Raw genomic sequence first — 17,942 nt, forward strand, 5'->3', positions numbered from 1 at the left:
CAGCCTTGGGGTCACAACCTCCCCATTCCTGGGAGTCCTGCCACGGGGGCCAGGGGGCCACAATCACCTGGGAATGCTGGGCTTGGAACTTGTGGGACATGGGGGGCCTGTAGGGGGTCACCGGAACACCCCCAGCACGGGGCGGGGTTGGTGGGCTGTGCCCCCCTGGCCACTCCCTTTGTTTGCTCCCGAATGGCCTCACCCCAGGACTCTTCCCACCCTTTTATTCCGGGAAAAACAAGGATCGATCCAAGGTGGTTGATGTCCCCCCAGGACACCCCCCCCAAACCGAGCTGTCCCTGTGTCCCCCCGGGCATCCCTGGTCCGAGGAGGGGCTGCACAGGAGCCTGGGAGGGTCCCGTGCTCCTGGTCACCATTCTTGGAGCCTGCCCTGGGTGGGGGGGTCTCCCTGTTACCCTGTGGGACCCCCGGGGTGCCCCTGTTATCCTGTGGGATTCCGGTGGTGCAGGAGGGGCTCTATCCAGGTGTTCCCAGGTGTCTCCAGGTGTCCCCCCGTCACCCCCGGTTACACTCGTGGCCCGGGGGGACATCGGCTCTGCCTCATCCGGACACCGTGACCTTGAGCGCCCCGCGGGGGTCCCGAGCACCTCATCCCCCATTCCCTCGTGGATGGGGGGTGGTCCCTGACCCCCATGCCCCCCCCAAGGTCCGTGCCAGCGCCATCGCGCAGGACGCGGACCAGAACTACGACTACGCGAGTAACAGCGTCATCCTGCACCTGGACGTGGGCGACGAGGTGTTCGTGAAGCTCGACGGGGGCAAAGTGCACGGGGGCAACACCAACAAGTACAGCACCTTCTCCGGCTTCATCATCTACCCCGACTGACCCCCCGGGACGGGAAGGGGGCTCGGGATGCTGGGACGGGGGTCCTGCCCCCCGCTGCTGTCCCCGCCCCACGACCCGCAGCCCCCGCTCATAAACCCCATAAAACTACCCCAAAACCACCCCAAAAATACCCCCAAGTCCAGCACCTTCTCCGGCTTCATCATCTACCCTGCCTGACTCCGCCTCGTGACGTGGGGAGGGGGCTCAGGGAGCTGGGGTGGGGTCATGCCCCCCCCATCCCCTGCAGCGCCCACCTGTAAAAAGCATCATAACTCCCCGAAAATACCCTCAAACCGCCACACCCCCCCCGCATGCCGCAACTCCCGAGGGGGGAAGGGGGTCCCAGTGTTGTCACCCCACCCCTGGGATACCCCTGGGACACCCCCGGGCCCCGCGTGTGGTCTGTCCCCCACCCCCCGCCCCAATAAAACGCTCTGGGTTTGGAGCTGCGGCTACTGATTTGGAGAGGGGGAGGGAGTGTCTGGGGACAGAGGGGACACCTGGGGACACCTGGGGGAAGGGGGGGGCCCCCAGGGGAGTCCAGGGGACACATGGGGACACCTGAAGACACCTGGAGACAGAGGAGACACCTTGGGACACCTGGAGACAGAGGGGAACCCCAGGGGGGGTCTGCGGGACACATGGGGACACCTGGGAACGCCCCTTTACGGTGACCACGCCCCATCACAATGACCACACCTCCTTTGCTGTGACCACGCCCCTCACACCACTGACCCCCTCCGTTCCCACCGCCCTCCCCTCTATGCGCGTGCGCACCCGTGCCTCGCTATTGGCATAAAAACCACACCTCCCGTGATGCCTCGCGCGGGGGCCGAGCCTGGGGGCGGGGCCGAGCGCTGATTGGCCGTCGCGGAGATTTGAACGCGCGCGCGGCGCGAGGTGCCCCCTGGCGGCCGAAGAGGAGCGGCCGCGGAAGGTGAGCGGAGGTTTGGGGGGTCCCGGGGGGAGATCGGGGGGGGCCGCGGGGGCCGGGGAAGGTGGCTGGGGGGAGAGGATTGGTGAGGAGGAACCAGGGGGCAAAGAGGGGGGGAAAAGGCCTGAAGGCAGCGGGGTGCGGGGGTTGGGTCATCCTGAGGGGAGATCGGAGGTTCTGGGACCCCCTCAGAGGGCTGAGGGTCCCGGGGGTCCTCGGGAGGGGGGCTGTGAGTGGGAAGGGGCAAAAGGGGGCAGGGGGAAAGGCCTGAGGGGCTGCAAAAAGGGGAGGGATTTGGAGGGAGTTTGGGAGACCTGATATTGGGGCTGGGGGCCTGAGGATGTGGGGACTGGGGGGGGGAGGCTGTGAGTTTTGGGGGTTTGTGAGCTCTTGGGCGGCTGTGGGGGTCCCACACCTTCCCCTGCCTCCCCCAGCCCCACATCATTTTGGAAGCCCCTTGGAAACACTGCAGGATGGATGGGAAGGAGAAGGGGGACAACATCGAGGAGAGGCTGGAGAAGCTGAGGGTGAGCTGGAGGTCCCTCCCTGGGGAGGGGGCTCTGGGCTGGAGGCTGGGTCCCTTTTTTTCCTAGGAAAACCTCTGAATCCTGCTGGGGGACTCTTGGGGGGGTCTCTGAGCTGGGATATGGGGTCTTAACTCCCTTATGCCCAGGAAACCCTCTGGATCTCACTGGGACCCACCAGCTGTGGGTGAGCTGGGGGACTCTCAGGGGCATCCTCAGGAGGCTCTGGGCTGGGTTTGGGGGGGTCTGACTCCCTCATTTCCCCAGAAAAGGACATTCAGAGGGCCTCTGGATCCCTCTGGCAAACCCCCTGACTGGCTCAGGGCTGGGTTCTAGGGGTCTTGACTCCCTCATCCAGGGGTCTGAGTCCCTGTCTCCCCCCAGGAATCCCTGCAGATCCCCCCGGGAGCGCCCCCGCCGTCCCGGCAGCGGCGGCTCCAGGCGTGTGACCGTGTGCTCCGATCGTGTGTGGAGCAGCTGGGCCGGGAGGGTCCCCCCTCCTTTGGACCCCCCCTCATGGCCCTGGCCCAGGAGGCCGCCAGGGGCTACCTCAGCATGGTCCCGAACCCCCCGGGCCTGTACTTGGAGAAGATCCTCTTCCACTTGCTCAGGAACGCCGTGAATTCCTGCTGGAGGACCGGGAATTCCTGCTGGGCTGTGGCTGAGCTGCTGCGGGAGCGACTCCGAACCTACACCCCCCTCCAGGACCCCCCCAAAGACTTCACCACTGTCACCTACAACACCTTCTGTGTCCTCTGGAAAGGGGCAGCGGCCCTGGCAGGGCCTGACCGGCCTCGGGAAGAGGGAAGATCCCTGTTTTCTGCCCAGATCCGTGCCCTGCGCTTCCTGCTGCTGCTGGAGCGGGACGGGGGGTCTCTGCCCCCTCTGCAGCCCCCCTTCTTCACCTCCCAGACAGCCCAAAAGGCAGCAGCAGCCTCTGCCCTTTATGAGGCCGAGAGGGCTCCCTGCCCTGTGTTCCTGGCCCGGCAGCTCAGGGAATTCCTCCTGGAGACTCTCCGGGAGGAAGCCCCAAATCCTCCCGGGATCCAACACTCCCTGTGCTTCCTGGAGCTCACCCTGGAGTGCTCCAGGCACCTCTGCAGGGCTGGCAGGTTCCACGAGGCCCTGGAGGCCCTGGAGGAGGCCAAGGCATTCCTGGGGCGCTCTAGGGAGGATTTGGGGGCCCCCCTGGCGCTGCTGGAGGCTGGGATCCAGCTGGGAAAGGGGAGGTCCCCTCCAGGGCCCCTGCTGTCCCAGGCAGCTGCAGCGCTGAGGGGGGAGGGCTCAGAGAGGACCCTCAGGGTGCTGCTGGAGGGGGCCCGGTTTGTGACAGCCCAGCTCGGGGAGGTGACGAGGAGGAGTCGGGAGCTGCCCTTCGGCCTCGAGGACCTGCCTGGGCTCTGTGCCTTCACCGAGGGGCATTGCTGGGCCCTGCAGCGGCTGCTCGGCAGGGTGAGGGACTGGGGGGGCTGGGAGCAGGTCTAGGGGCAGCTGTGGGGGGGTGTAACCCTGTTTTGGGGTTGGGGTTCATTTTGTGTGAACCCTCTGTGTCCCTCTCCAGTGTTTGTGTCACCAGGAGCAGCTCCAGGAGCTCCTGAACCCCCAAATCCTACTTCTCTCCTTCCCTGCCCTTCCCAGGTCCATCCCAGCAGCTCCCAGAGATCTTGCAGCTCCTGATCCCCATTTTTCCCATTCCCAGGTCCATGCCTGTCCCCATTCCCAGCCTCTGGAGCTCCTACCCTCCCTGAACCCTTCTTCACCCCCCCCAGGTGCCCCCCGATGCCCTCAAGCAGCAGGTGACGGTGAAGCAGCTCCTATTCCGGAGCCTCCAGCTCTTCTCCAACACCATCCACGACACCTTCCGGGGCTCCCAGGTACCCCCAGGATGGACCCCCAGGACCCTCGGGGTTGGAAGGGGGGCTTCAGTGGCCCTGAGGGGGTTCTGGGAGTGCTGGGATCTTCTCCCTTTGTTGGTGGGGTTGGAAAGGGGAGTTTGGGGTGCTCAGGATAAGACCCTTGGGGTGCTGGAAGCACCTTGGGGTTGGAAGAGGGAGCTGGAGGTGCCCTGAGAGGGTTCTGGAAGCTTCTCCTCTCCTTGGTGGGGTTGGAAGGGGGGGCTTGAGCCACCCTGGGGGATTTCTGGGGGTCCTGGAGGCTTCTCCTCTTGGTGGGGTTGGAAGGGGGGGCTCAAGGTGCCCTGGGGGTGGTTCTTTGGGGGCTGTGGAGGTGACCCCTTTGCTGACCCCCCTGTCCCTTCAGCCCTCAGGGTGGCTGGGGCTGGCCCAGGTGAGCAGGACCTGCACCCAGAGCGTGACCTGGATGGTGGAGGCTCTGGGGGGGCCCCCCGAGACCGACAGGGCCAAGTTCCTCGATGTCACCGGTCAGTGCCACCAAGGGGGAGCCCCTGTCCCTGTCCTGGGGGGCTGTCTCTGCACAGCTGGGAGGTCTCAGTCCCCTTGTGGGTGGGGAGGGGGCTCTCTCAGTGACTTTGGGGGTCCCTCTCCCCACAGCCTCGTGCACCTTCAAGCTGGGCTTCGCCTTCCAGAGCTGGAACTTTCTGGAAGAGGCCGGAACCATCTGCGAGCCCTTCTGCAGGGGGGTGGTGGAACTGGGGGGCTACGGCTGCCCTGACACCCCCCCAGAGAGGGTATGGGGGGCTGGGAAGGGGGAGGGGGACAGTGGAGGGTTTGGTCCTGGAATAGCCCCTGTTACCAGCTCCAAGCAATTCCCTCGTCCTGGTCTCAGTGAAGGGAGAGAGGATGGGACCAGCTTTTCCTCCTGGAATAACCCCAAATCCCAGCCCTTCCCTTGTTCCAGGGTGGGAAGGGAGACATGAGATTATCCCACTGAGGATAGGAATGGCTTAGCCTCTGGAACAGCCCCAATTCCCAGGTTCCCTTCTCCCAGGTGGGGACGGGATACAGGGATGATACTGGGACTCCTACTGGTGATGGGAGGACTGGAGAGGATGTGACCGGGTTTTCCTCCTGGAACAATTCCAATTCCCACCTCCCAGCCCTTCCCTTGGCCCAGGACAGGTTAAGGGGGATACAGAACCCCTGGAATTCCCTCCCCACACACCTCTTCTCTCCCTGTCCTCCCACAGCTCCACAAGTGTTTCCGGATGCAGGTGGAGAGCTGGAAGCGCCTGGGGCGGACGCAGCAGGCTCTGGGCTCAGTGACCATGTGGCTCCTGGCCCTGGCCCAGCCTGGGGGACCCCTGGCCCAGACTGGGGGGGTCCTGAGGGCCCAGCCTGGGGGGCTCCTGCACGAACCTGTGGGACTCTGGGCCAGGATCAAATCGGAGGCGGCCAAACAGGGCCAGGAGGAGCTGCGGCTGCGGTGAGGGGGAACTGGGGCGCTGGGAGGGACTGTGGTGGGGACTGGGAGCTGCTGGGAGGGACTGTGGTGGGGACTGGGAGCTGCTGGGAGTGTGGTGAGGCCCTGCAATGGATTTCCCAGAGGATGCCCCATCCCTGGCAGTGTCCCAGGCCAGGCTGGAGCCACCTGGGATAGTGGAAGTTCCCAAGGCAGAGGGTGGGATGGGATGAGCTTTAATGTCCCTCCCAACCCAACCCACTCCATGAATCCATGAAAACAACAGGATTTCTTCCCCCAGGACCCTCAGGGACTCCCTGGAAGGCCATTCCCTGGACTGGGCCACCCTGGTGTCCCTCCTGCTGGCCGAGCTCCAGGCTTACAAGTGCCTGAAGTGGGACACGGGGCCGGAGCGTTACAACGTCCTGTGTGACCTCCTGGAGCTCTGCCCCGAGGACCCCAGGGGGCTCCTCCCGAGGGCTCTGGGGCTCCTGGAGCTGGCCCAGGTCCTGTGCTACCACAGCTTCGCCCCCCACACCGACTGGTGGGTGCCCTGGGACCACCCCCACCCCAAGTGACCCCCGGGAGTGGTGGAGGCACCGGAGGGTTTTGGGTTTGGGGTTTTGGGGAGAGGGTTGGTAGGTCTGGGGTGGGGGAGGGTGTTGGAGGGGGGGAAGGGTTTTTTTGGGACCCTAGTGGGGTGGAAGAGCTTTTCCAGGACAGATGAGAAGGTTGGGAAGGGTTTTTTGGAACTCTGATGGGTTGGGATGAGCTTTTCCAGGCCCATCTTGTTGAGTGTCCATCTGGGAACAGGGTTTTTGGGATCCCCTGTCCCTGTTTGAGGTCTCTCAGCCCCATGGTGTTTCTGGTGTTTCTTTGGGGTCCTGGGGTGTTTCCCTCCCTCTCCTGTGGATCTCCAGAGGTTTTTGGGGCTGTTCCTGATCCCCCTGTGGATCTCCAGGGATTTAGGGGGCTGTTCCTGATTCCCCTGTGGAGTTCCAGGTAGTTTGGGAGAGTTTCCTGACCCCTTTTCCTGGCAGCTCCGCGCTGGACGCGATCCGGGAGGCCCTGAGGCTGCTGGAAAAGGTGCCCCGGAATTCCCAGAACCGGGATCAGCTCCTGGATGAGAAGGCCCAGGCCCTGCTCTGGCTCCACATCTGCACCCTTGAGGCCCACATGGAAAAGGTTTTGTGGATCAGGGGCTCGAAGGGGCTGTTTTTTCCCAGGATTTCAGAAAATCCCGGAGGTCTGGGTATGTCCTGGACCCATCCAGAGCCTCCTGTGGTGTCCCAAATTCCCAGGGCATGGAGAGGGAGCAGAGGGGGAGGACCCAGGGCAGCAGGAACCTGGAGGAGTTTGAACCCAACGACCTGAATGCCGAGGGAAGGGCAGGAGAGGAGCTGGATCCGCAGGATGGGATCAGCTGCACCCTGGACACCGACAGGGGTGAGGGGGCTGGGGGACCAGGAGGGGGTTTTCTGGGACCCTGGGGGGGTGGGAAGAGCTTTTCTTTTGGGAAGAGCCAAGTGTCAGCCTGGGAATCCTCCTTTTGGCCCCACCTGGCTCTGTCCAAGCTCTCTTAGCCCCTTGGTGTCTCCTCAGCTCTGACCAAAAGCCTGGACGAAGCCTTTTCCCTATGGAAGCAGCTCCTGGAATCCCCTGGAATTCCCTGTGTTCGGAGCCTGGAACAAACCATGACCTCCCTGCACCTCCTGGCCACCCTCTACAAGCTCCTGGCCAAGGTGAGACCCCTAGGACCACCGGGAGACCCCCCAGGAGGTGGCTTTGGGGTGTAACCAGTGGATTTTGTGCTCCCCAGCCCATCCAAGCCCTGGAGAGTTTCCTGCTGCTCCGATCCTTGTGCCGGAGCCTCAGTGACACTCCCGGCGCTGCCTGGGCCTTGTCCCACCTCACCCGCCTGCTCCTGCAGCTGGAATGTCCCACCCATGCCCAGGTGAGCCTGGAACGACCCTCTGGAATTGTTCAGTTGATCCCTGAGGTCCTGGTGTTCATCCCAGTGTGGCATTCCCAGGTTTTCCTGAAGGAGCTGGAGTGTATCCCACAGGAATTCCCAGCAGCTCCTCCAACATCCTGGGAATGACCAGATCGGGATTTGGATAATCCCTGAGGTCCTGGTGTTCATTCCAGTGTGGCATTCTCAGGTTTTCCTGGAAGAGCTGGAGTCCATCCTGAGGGAATTCCCAGGTGGAGATGAATCCCAGCAGCTCCTGCAACATTCCTGCCTCCTGCTCCGGAGCCACCTGTGCTGTGTCAGCCAAAAAGTAAAGCCAAAAGGGCTCCTTTTTGCCCCAAAAGTTGTGGGAAGAGGGAGTTTGAGGGGTGCAGAGACCCCCCAAAAGTAGGACAGGAGGGAATTATGGATGTGGAGGACCCATGCAATCCCTGAATCTCGATTTTTCCTAGATGGAGGAGGGGCTGTCCCTGCTCCTGCAGGTTCTCCAGAGCCCCCTGGCCCAAAAGGCCACCAAGGGCTGGTACCTGCTCCAGGCCCAGGGGCTCCAGGTGGTGGCCACGTACCTGGGAATGGCCCCTGCACACCTGGATCCAGAGCTCCGGCACCAGCTGCACCGGAAAGGTGGGACTGGCAGGGTGGGAGTCACCCCTGGGGGGGATGGAGGGGTGGAGAGGGGGGATGGAGGGTCCCAGGGGGGTTTTGGGGGAGGATGGAGGGTCCTAGAGGGGTTTTGTGGGGAGGATGGAGGATCCTAGGGGGGGGACGCAGGGAGAGGGGAGGAGGGTCCCAGGGGGTCTCTGGGGGGATGGAAGGTCCTGGAAAGGTTTAAACTCTGGGATTTTGAGGATGACAAGGAGGAATGGCGGGAGTTTGGGGGTGAGGAAGAGAAGGATGGAGGGGGTTTGAGGATGAGGAGGAAGGGGGAGTTGGAGGATGAGGAGGAAAGTTCAATTTGAGGAGGAAGAAGAGGGTTTGGTGTGAGGAGGAGGGAACTTGGAATAAGGAGAGGGAATTTTGGGGGTGTCTCCATGCTAGAGGGGCTAGGAAGGGCTTTCCTTGATGCTGACCCCCCTCCCAAACCCTCCCAGGCTGGAAGACCCCCAAGGTGGCCCTGATGGAGGTCCAGAAGCTCCTTCGCAGTGTCACCATCTTCCTCCTGGGCTTTGACATCCTGGGGGGCTCCCGGAGCAACGAGGGGGCAGAGCAATTCCAGGACTATGGTGAGAGGGGAGGGACCCTCTGGAATGGGGTAGGATCCCTGGAAAGGATTGGGAGCCTCTGGAATGAGTTGGGTTCCTTGGGAGGGGTCAGGACCCTCTGCAGTGAGTTGGGCTCCTCCAGGGAGGACCTGGAGCCTCTGGAAGAGCTCAGGCTTCCCCTGGGCCGGATCCATCCCCTTCCTTCTGCCCTCTCAGGTGCCAACGTGGTGCTGAAGTGGGAGGTGCTGGGGGAGGCCCTGTGGTGCTGTGAGCGCCTGGTGACGCTGCTGGGCCGGGCCGAGGTGCTGTGCCGGGCCAGGGCCTTCTGTGGGGAGGCCCTCAGGCTGTCCGGGCTCCTGCAGGGCACACGCTGGTGAGTCCTGGGGTTGGGATCCTCGGGGTTGGGAATGGGAGGAAATGGGACTAAAGAACAGGATTGGCAAAACCCTGACACTAAACCTGAGGGGTCTTTGGGGAGATCTAGGGGGTCTTTGGCAGGGTCTGAGGGGTCTTGGGAGGTCTGAGGGATTGTTGGGGGGGTCTCAAGGGTCTTTTGGGGGTCTGAGGGTATCTGGGGCATCTGAGGGGTCTTGGGGGGGTCTGAAGGGTCTTTTCCCCATCCCTTTTCCAGGTGCACGTCATTCCTGCTGCTGAAATCCCATCTGGAGCTGCAGCAGGGGGAGCTGGAGCTGAGCCAGCTCAACCTCCAGCACACCCTGTTCCTGCTGCAGCCCCACCCAGGTGAGAGCCCCGGGATGCAGGGGGGGTTTTGGGGAGCGGGGGGAACCCCCGAGCTTGGGGGGATCCTGGGGGTCCCCAGTTTTGGGATCTACCTTGGGATCCTTCCTGGATCTAATGCTGGAGCACCCAGGGATTAACCTTGAGCTGGGCGAGTTTGGGATTCAGGTTGGATCCTTGGGCTGGAGGACCCCAAATATCCTTCCCTTCCATCCAGAGTTTAAATCCAGAAAGGAGAGTCTTGGATCCAGGTTTCTCAGGCTGAAGGACCCCAAATTAACCCTCCCTTCCCTTTCAGAGCACAACCCCCCCCCAGGAGCCCCTGCTCCCACCCAAGATCCACCCGAGGAAGGGCCACATGGAGCCGAGGAGGCGCTGGGACCACCCCAAAAACCCCTCGGGGGAGGAGGACGAGGGGTTCCTAAAGGGCCCTGCCCTGGAATTCGTGGCTCCTTCAAGCTCCCAGGACCCTCTGAGTGCCCTCACAGCCTCCCCTAAGCTGAAACCCGGGAAGAAGATGAGCCTGGCCTTCCTCTCCCACCCCTGGAGCTGCCCCTGCTGCCTCTGCTCAGACCTGGTGGTGTCGGTGCTGGGCCTGCGCTGGGCCCTGGCCCAGGCCCGGGGCCGGGTCCTGGCAGGGGAAGGGGCAGCGGGGGTGGCCCTGGTGAGGAGGGTCCTGCCCCGCTGTGCCAGGGTGGGCCACAGGTTTGCCAGGGAGCTCAGCGACAGGCTGGGAGGGCACCGCAGAAAAGGGGAGCCCCCCGGGGACAGGGACCACCCTGGGAACCAGGACTTCTCTGGGACTGGGGACCCCCTTGGGAACCAGGACCTGGGGCTGGAGGACCCCTGTGAGGACCAAGACCCTGCTGAGAACTGGGATCTGCCCACCCTGGACCCCCAGAACCCCCCCAGAATGAGACCCCAGCCCACCCTGGGTCTGCTGGACGAGCTGGTGGCCATGGGCTACTCCACACTGGCCCTGCAGAGCCTGAGCGGTGCCGGGGGGCTCTGGGACCCCCAGGACGAGGAGCTGGAGTGGGGATTGACGTTCCTGGGGTCCTGCAGCCCCCACCTGCCCGGCCTGGGAGTCTCCAGGGCCACCCTCCTGCTGGCTAAGGCCATGGCCACCCTTGGCCACCTGGCCACCAAACTGGGCCTCTCTGTGGACGATGTCCTTGGCCAGGGCTGGACCCTCCAACTGCAGCCTCCCCCCCCCAAAAAAGACCCTGAAAGACTCCAAGGCTGAACCCCAACAGCACAAACCCGGTCCCCCCAAGGCCAGGGGGGTGAAGCCCCGTGGGGTGGAACCCCCCCAAGGAGAAGCCCTCCAAGGAGAAGCCCCCCAGGGTGAAACCCCCCAGGGTGAGGCCCCCCCAGCCCCCAGGACGTGTTTGCTCCGGGGGACTTGGACTCTGAGGTTGTGCCCCCCATTGTCATCAGGGGGCCCTGCACCCCCCACCCCAAAGCTTTTCCCTCCTTCCCGGGGCTCCCTGGCCTCCCCAGGACCCCCTTCACCATCTACAACGAGGCCTCACCCCCTCCTTGCAAGGCCCAGCTCAGCAGAGCCCCCCAGAGCCCAGGGGAGGGTCAAGTCCTGCCTAAAGGTCAGTTTTTGGGGGGATATTTGGGGGGGGGGAAGGTTGGGAGAGAAGGATTGGGGTGAAAAGTTTTGGGGGGGAAGTTTGAGGGGAGGAAATTGGGGGGGGAAAAGTTTAAGGGAGGAAAGTTTGGGGGTAAGCTTGGGGGGAAGTTTGGGGAGGGAAAGTTTTGAAGGGGGAGAGGTTGAGATGGGAAGTTTGAGGGGGGGAAAGGTTGGAGGGGGAAACTCGGGGGGAAAATGTTTTGGGGGCAAAACTTTGGGAGACAAAGAGAGGGGGGAAGGTTGAAGGGGAAAAATGGGGGGAAAGCTGAGTGGTAAAGTTTGGGGATGCCCCCCAAACCACCCCTGACCCCCCTGTTCCCCCTCTTTCAGGTGACATTCAGTGATGACAGCGACCTGGAGGATCCCAAAGCCCCCCCCGAGTGCCTCAACCACCCAAAAAACATCCTGTGCCCGCAGGAAGGGGCAGCCCCCCAAGTCCCCAGGATCCCCCCAAATGAGCCCCCCCAGGAATGGGGGTCAGACGACAGCGGGGGAGGCCCAGAAAGGACCAAGGAAGCCCCCAAAAAGCAGCTCAGAAGAAGGAAAGGGGGACACACTGGGCTGGGGGTTCCAGGAGGAAGAAGGAGCAGGAGACCCCCCAAAATGTGGCTCTGGAGGAGAAGAAAAGGGGAACCCGCCGGGCTGGGGGTCCCAGGAGGAAGAAGGAGCAGGAGACCCCCCAAAAAGGGGCTCTGGAGGAGAAAACAAAGCAGGGACCTCCCTCCCAGGGGGTGCTGGAGGGGCTGAACCCCCTGAGGGCCGTGGAAGAAGAGGAGGAGGAAGAGCTACGGCTCAGCTTCGAAGTCTCCCAGGAGTGGGGGGGACCCCCAGGTGAGTTTTGGGGCCGATTTGAGGAGGTTCTGTCCCCAAATCTGTCCTCAGCCTGGGGTTGAAGCCCCTCTGTGTTCTCCCCACCCCACAGGGAGGGTCCAGCCCAAGGCCAGTGAGGACGTCCCAGGCAGGGGGGACCCCTCACCAGGTTTGGGGGCACCCTTGGCCATGGCTAGAGGTGAGAATCTGGAATTTGGGGGATTCGAGGGGGCTGGGGAGTGGGGGGGTAAAGGTCTTGCTGGGCATTTATTGATTTCCAACTTCATTTATTTCCCTTCCCTAAGAACTTCCTTCCCTTCCCCAGGGGTTTCTTTTCCCCCAGGAGTTTCCTTTCCTTCTCCGGGAGTTTCCTTCCTCCCAAACTTGCCTTTCCTCGCCTAAAACTTGCCTTTCCCAAAATATACCTTTCTTAGAGCTGAGGGCTGAGGCTATGGTGGGTTCCCCCTTCTGTCCCCTCCCCTCCCTGCTCCTCCCATGGTGTCTGATCCCACTCTGGAGTGTCCCTGGGGTTTCACTGTTCCCTCTCTGGGGTGTCCCTGACCCCTCCCTGAGGTTCCTGACCCCACTCTGGGTGTCCCCGGGGTGTCCCTCACCCCTGTCCGTGGTGTCCCCTCTCTTTTGCCTCCAGGTCACCCATCCCTGGACTCAGTTGTGGAGCTGCTGCAGGAGGCCCTGGGCTGGATCAGCCACTTCCCCCCGGGGTCCCTGTATGGGGGGCTGTGCCAGCTGCTGGCCCTGCTCACGGGGGACAGGGACCCCCTGGGCACAGCGGGGCTGCTCTCGGAGTCCTTGTATGTCACTGCCCGCCACCAACTGCTGGGCATCCTGCACAGCCGGGCAAGGTGGATGTCCCCTCCCCGTGTCCCCTCCCTGTGTCCCCTTCCTTCATCCCTGGGGCTTTAGGCCCCATTCCATTGCCCCATCCCAATGTCCCCTCTCTTCCCCACCATCCCCCCGTCCTGGGGCAGGGTCTCACCCCACACTCCCCTCACCCTGCAGAGGTCATTTTGGGATGATTTCTCCTTCACCTTTGAGATGATCCCCTCTCACCTTTGGGACAATCCCCCCCCTTCACCTTTGGGATAATCCCACTTCACCTTTGGGATGATCCCCCCACTCAGGAAGAAGAGGAAGAAGGAGAAGTTGGGAGGGGATGTGTCGGAGCAGCTCCAGAGCCTTTCCCTGCGGGAAGGGGGGGACCCCCCCCAGCCCTGCCCCCGCCTGGCCCAGCTCGAGGAGCTCTTCCAGTTCAGCACCTCGGGGCTGGGGACTCCAGAGAGGGAACAATTCCGGGAGCAGATCCAGCAGATCCCCAGTGGTGAGTCCACGGGGGCCACTGGGACCAGCACTCAGCACTGAGGAGGGGGATCCTGAACCCTGGGGGGGCTTGAGTGTCCCCCTGTGCAGGATATGGAGGGGCTGGAGAACGAGGAAAACAAGAAGGGGCTGGAGAAGGAGGGAAAGTGGCTGCAGAAGAAGGAAAAGGTGCCCTGGGGGAGGTGGGTGATGTTTTGGGGGGCCTCTGGTGGCCGGGAGTGTCCCTGACCTCGTGTGTCCCTAGGGATGACCGTGGTCCTGCTGGCCCTGGGCAGCCCCTGCCCGGGGGCTGTTGGGGACACTCTGCTCCTGACGCGGCTGGAGAGGGACATGGAGCCCCTGAGCATCCGGATCCCCACCCACAGGTCCCAGGTGAGGGCAGCAGGGGCATTCCAGGGTCTGGGATCTGTCCCCAGCCTCCTCATCCTGGGGAGGAGCGAATTCCTCATTCCAGGGGCTGGCATCATGGACCACCTTCATCTTCATCCTGGGGAGGGGGCACCCCCCATTCCAGGATCCCTTTAGGGAGTCACTCGCCATTTCAGGGGGTGGGATCCCTTTAGGTTTTCCCCCCACCATTCCCAGATCCTTGATGCCTCCCCCTCCAGGCCCCCCTCAGCTCCATCCTGAGGGAATTTGAGTCGATCCAACGTGAGCAGAAGGAAGCCAACGGATGCACAGACAAGCAGGAGTGGTGGTCACGGCGTTCCCGGCTGGATCAGAGGATGAAGGTGAGGAGAAGCCCCCCAACTCCAAATTTGGGATGGGGGTGTCCTGACCCCTCTGAGTGACTTGTCCTGGAGTTGGATCCCATTACCTTTTGCACCTCTCCCTATCCCCTTCTCTGTCTCCCTTTCTCTTTTCCACATCTCCCATTCCCATGTGTCCCATTCCCACCTCTTCCATTCCCATTCCCACCTCTCCCCTTCTCTTTTCCACATCTCCCATTCTCTTTTCCACGTCTCCCATTCCCTTTCCCATGCCTGCCATCCCCTTTTCCCATTCCCAGATCCTCATCCAGAGCCTGGAGTCCCATGTTTTGGGGTGCTGGCGGGGGCTGCTCCTGCCCAGGTCCCCCAGGAGCTCCCCCAGCTTGGCCGAGGAATCCTCTCGGCTCATCCCGGAGCTGCGGAGCTGCGGCTGGAATGACCCTGACCCTGCCCTCGTCCAGGTGGGTGGCCTGGGCTGAGATCTGGGGGGGGGGGTGGGGGGGGGGGTGATCCTGCGATTTGGGGGGCTGCGTGTGGGTTTGGGGGGGCTGAGCTGGGATTTTGGATGCTGATCCTGGATTTTGGGGTGCTGACCCCTCGATTTTGGGGTGCTGACCCCGGATTTTGGGGTGCTGACCCCTTTGCCCCCCAGGTGCTGCTGAATGGGGCCCCTGCACTGACCCCCCCCTGACATCCAGGCCTTGGCCTTCGGCCTCTGCCCGGCCCGGCCCCTCCGGGCGCGGCTGCTCCTGGAGGAGGCCCTGGAGGGGGCCCTGGAGAGGGACCGAGGGGACAGCAGGGGGTCCCTGGTGCTGCTGCTGGACAAGGTGAGACCCCTGGGGCTGCTGCTTCATCCTCATCATCCTCACTCCTTCCTCATCCTCCTCACACCTTCATCTTTATCCTCACACCTTCATCATCCTTCTCCTCCCCTGCTCCTGGAGGAGGCCCAGGAGAGGGGCCGGGTGGCTCTAGGGGGTCCCTGGTGCTGCTGCTGGATAAGGTGAGACACCCCCAGGGCTCCTTCCTCATCCCCACACCTTCCTCACCCTTCTCGTCCTCCCTGGCAGCACCTGCAGCGTCTCCCCTGGGAGTCCCTCCCGGCCCTCGGGGCCGTGCCGGTGACGCGGCTCCCAGCCCTGCGGTTCCTGCTCAGCTATGTGATGGCCCAGCAGGTCAGGGGGGCACAGACCCCTGGGACCCCCTCCCTGGTGGGTGGGGGGACTCCCTGAACCCCCTTCCCAGGGTTTGGGGACCCTCCATCCCCTGTTCCCGGGGTTTGGAGTGTCCCAGGGTTTATTCCCCCATTCCCACATTCCCTGTTTCCCCCAGAGCTCAGGGTCCATCCTGGCCCGGGGGGTGAACCCCAAAAGCACCTTCTACGTCCTGAACCCCCACAACATCCGGGGGGGCCCCCGGGCCCCTTTCCGGGCCGGGTCGGAGGGGTCGGGGCCCTTTGGGGGGGCGGGGGGGGGGGGGTGGGGCTGCACCCCAAATCCTGCCCCTATAACCCCTGGGGGGGCTGCACCCCAAATCCTGCCCCTGTCCCCTCTGTGGGGGGGTTCTGCCCCTCAGATCTCCCCCTATCCCCCTATCAAAGGGTCTGCACCCCAAATCCTGCTCCTATCCCCCTCCTGGGGCGGGGTCTCACCCCCAAATCCTGACTATTTTCCCCCAGTGAGCCAGGGGAGGGAGGGATCTGCACCCTAGATTCTCACCCTATGCCCCCCAGCAAGGAGTTTGCCCCCAAATCCTGCTCCAAATCTGCCCCTGTCCCCTCTGGGGTGGCTCTGGCCCCCAAAATCTGCCCTGTTTCCCCCAGTGAGCCAGGCTGGCACGGCGTGTCTGGCTCTATCCCGACCCCGGAGCAGATCCAGGAGGCCCTTCTGGAGCACGACCTCTACATGTGAGTGGGATTTTGGGGGGTCCCTAGGGTGTCCCTGGAGGGTCCTGATCCCCCCGGAGCTCGGAGTCAGTTCTGAGCTGAGGGGGTGAACCCCAACAGCACCTTCTCCCCCTTCCCTGGGTTTTGGGGACCCCCTGTTCCCCATTTCCGGGTTTTTGGGAACCCCTGGGACTCACTCCGGGGGTCTGTGTCCCCCAGCTATGCAGGGCACGGGTCGGGGGTGCGGCTCCTGGACAGACAGACCCTTTCCCGGCTGGAATGTCGGGCCGTGGTGCTGCTCTTCGGCTGCTCCAGCGCTGCCCTGGCCCTGAGGGGGGGCCTGGAACCCACCGGGACTGTGCTCAGATACATCATGGCCGGGTGGTGAGTCTGGGGGGGCCCGGGGGGCTTTGGGAGATTCTAGGGTGTATCTGGGGTGATTTGGGGGGGATCCAGTGGGCCTGGAGCCCACTGGGACCGTTCTCAAATACATCATGGCCGGGTGGTGGCTCTGGGGGGCTCTATGCCTTTGGGGGACTCTTGGGCTTTGAGGGGGCTTTGGGAATTTGGAGGGTCTCTGTGACTCTGGGAGTCTCTTCACGCTCACAGCCTGTGTTGGGGGGCCCTCTCCCCCTTGTTTTGCAGCCCCCTGGTACTGGGGACGCTGTGGGACGTCACTGACCGGGACCTGGACCGCTTTGCCCAGGCCCTGCTGCGGGGTTGGCTGGGGGGAGGCCCCGGGACCCCCCTCCTGCCTCACCTGTCCCAGGCCCGCCAGGCCCCCCGACTCAAATCCCTCATCGGGGCTGCACCCGTGGCCTACGGGCTGCCTGTGAGCCTCAGCTGAGGGGGGTCCCTCCCATTGTCTTTGGGGTTCCCCCATTGCTTGTGTGGGCTGGAGGGTCCCCCAGTTGGTTTTGGGTCCCCCCTGTTACCTACAGGCTCCTCATCTCCCTGTGGGGATGGTTGGGGGGTCCCCCCCATTGTTTGGAGATTCCCTTGTTACCTTTGGGGTCCCCCCATTGCCCTGCTGAGGATTTCGGGGTCCCTCACCACCATGGGGCCTTTTGGGGGTATCTCTGTCTGTTTTGGGGTCCCCGTGCCTGTTTTGGGGAGTTTTGCACGCCTTAATTTATTTTAATGAAATTGGTTTTATTCGAGTTTCTGCAACAATTAAATAAATAAAAGCTGCTGCCTCTTTATCTGACCCCCACCTCGAGTGTTTCTGAGCCCCCAAATCCCCAAGTTGGGGATTCCCCAAGTTTCTCTGGCCCCTTCAAGTTTCCCTGTGTCCCCTCAGGTCTCAGGGTCCCCCCTAGGTCTCTCATTAAGACCACCCCCCTTTCTCCTGGGGGGAGCATTAGGGACACCCCCTTTTCCCCTGAGGGGGCATTCGGACCCCCTTTCCCTGGGGAGCACCTTGGACCCCCCTTTTTCCCTGTGGGAGACCTTGGATCGCCCTTTCTCTCAAGTGGAGGGGGCTTTACGACCCCCATTTTTCGCGGGGGAACATTAGGACCCCCTTCTCGCGGGAGGGGGGCATTAACACCCCCCCCTTTCCGGGGGTGGGGTGGGCATCAGGACGCCCCCCGCAGTCCTCCAGCCCGGCAGGGGCCGTTGTCTCTCAGAGGGTGGTGCGGACGGGGTGTTGTCGATCCTCCAGCCCGGCAGGGGGCGCTCTCACGCCAGGGCGTGTCCTGGGGCGGGGCGGCCCAAGATGGCGCAGACCGTGAGCGTGGGGGAGCTGGGGCTGCCCCAGCTGGAGCTGCTCAAGGGGCAGCTGGACCAGGTCTGGGGAGCCTGGGGGGCTGTGGAAGGTGTGGGGATCGGGGGGGGCGGGGTCTGAGGGTAAGATGGGACTGCTCCCGCTTTGGGAGTTTGGTTTGGGGAGTCGTGGGGGGGTCCTGGGAGGGGCTGGGGGGCTTTGGGGATCGGGGGAGTCTGAGGGTCCCAGCTGGAGCTGTTCAAGGGGCATCTGGAGCGGGCTAGGAGGTCCTGGGGGGTTATGGTGGTCTAGGAGGA

The 17,942-nt window shown here is 63.3% G+C and overlaps 2 protein-coding genes across 2 annotated transcripts in view; both read left to right on the forward strand.

Moving 5' to 3' along the window:
• Positions 1-1,749: 1,749 nt before the first annotated feature.
• ESPL1 (extra spindle pole bodies like 1, separase) lies at positions 1,750-17,111 on the forward strand. Its single transcript, XM_027670222.1, is given in 34 exon segments — positions 1,750-1,784; positions 2,216-2,308; positions 2,690-3,757; positions 4,075-4,179; positions 4,565-4,685; positions 4,816-4,952; positions 5,412-5,647; positions 5,925-6,167; positions 6,664-6,808; positions 6,925-7,069; positions 7,226-7,365; positions 7,443-7,577; positions 7,786-7,905; positions 8,048-8,219; positions 8,687-8,818; positions 9,014-9,170; positions 9,429-9,538; positions 9,834-9,946; positions 9,948-10,776; positions 10,903-11,139; positions 11,646-12,008; positions 12,100-12,186; positions 12,637-12,850; positions 13,130-13,326; positions 13,570-13,697; positions 13,934-14,056; positions 14,335-14,496; positions 14,688-14,717; positions 14,719-14,862; positions 15,106-15,210; positions 15,368-15,480; positions 15,858-15,941; positions 16,140-16,304; positions 16,566-17,111. Coding segments are annotated over 33 exon segments (6,516 nt in total). The 5' UTR covers positions 1,750-1,784; positions 2,216-2,254; the 3' UTR covers positions 16,768-17,111.
• A 471-nt stretch (positions 17,112-17,582) lies between these two features.
• Positions 17,583-17,942, forward strand: part of PFDN5 (prefoldin subunit 5) — a 2,793-nt gene continuing 2,433 nt past the window's right edge. The window contains exon 1 of the mRNA XM_027670213.1: positions 17,583-17,709. Within this exon, the coding sequence (XP_027526014.1) occupies positions 17,638-17,709 (72 nt within the window). The 5' untranslated portion in view covers positions 17,583-17,637. The remainder of the gene's footprint in view (positions 17,710-17,942) is intronic.

The sequence above is a fragment of the Corapipo altera genome, unplaced genomic scaffold (genome assembly GCF_003945725.1).
Source record: "Corapipo altera isolate COAL_440 unplaced genomic scaffold, ASM394572v1 156, whole genome shotgun sequence".
Taxonomy (NCBI): domain Eukaryota; kingdom Metazoa; phylum Chordata; class Aves; order Passeriformes; family Pipridae; genus Corapipo; species Corapipo altera.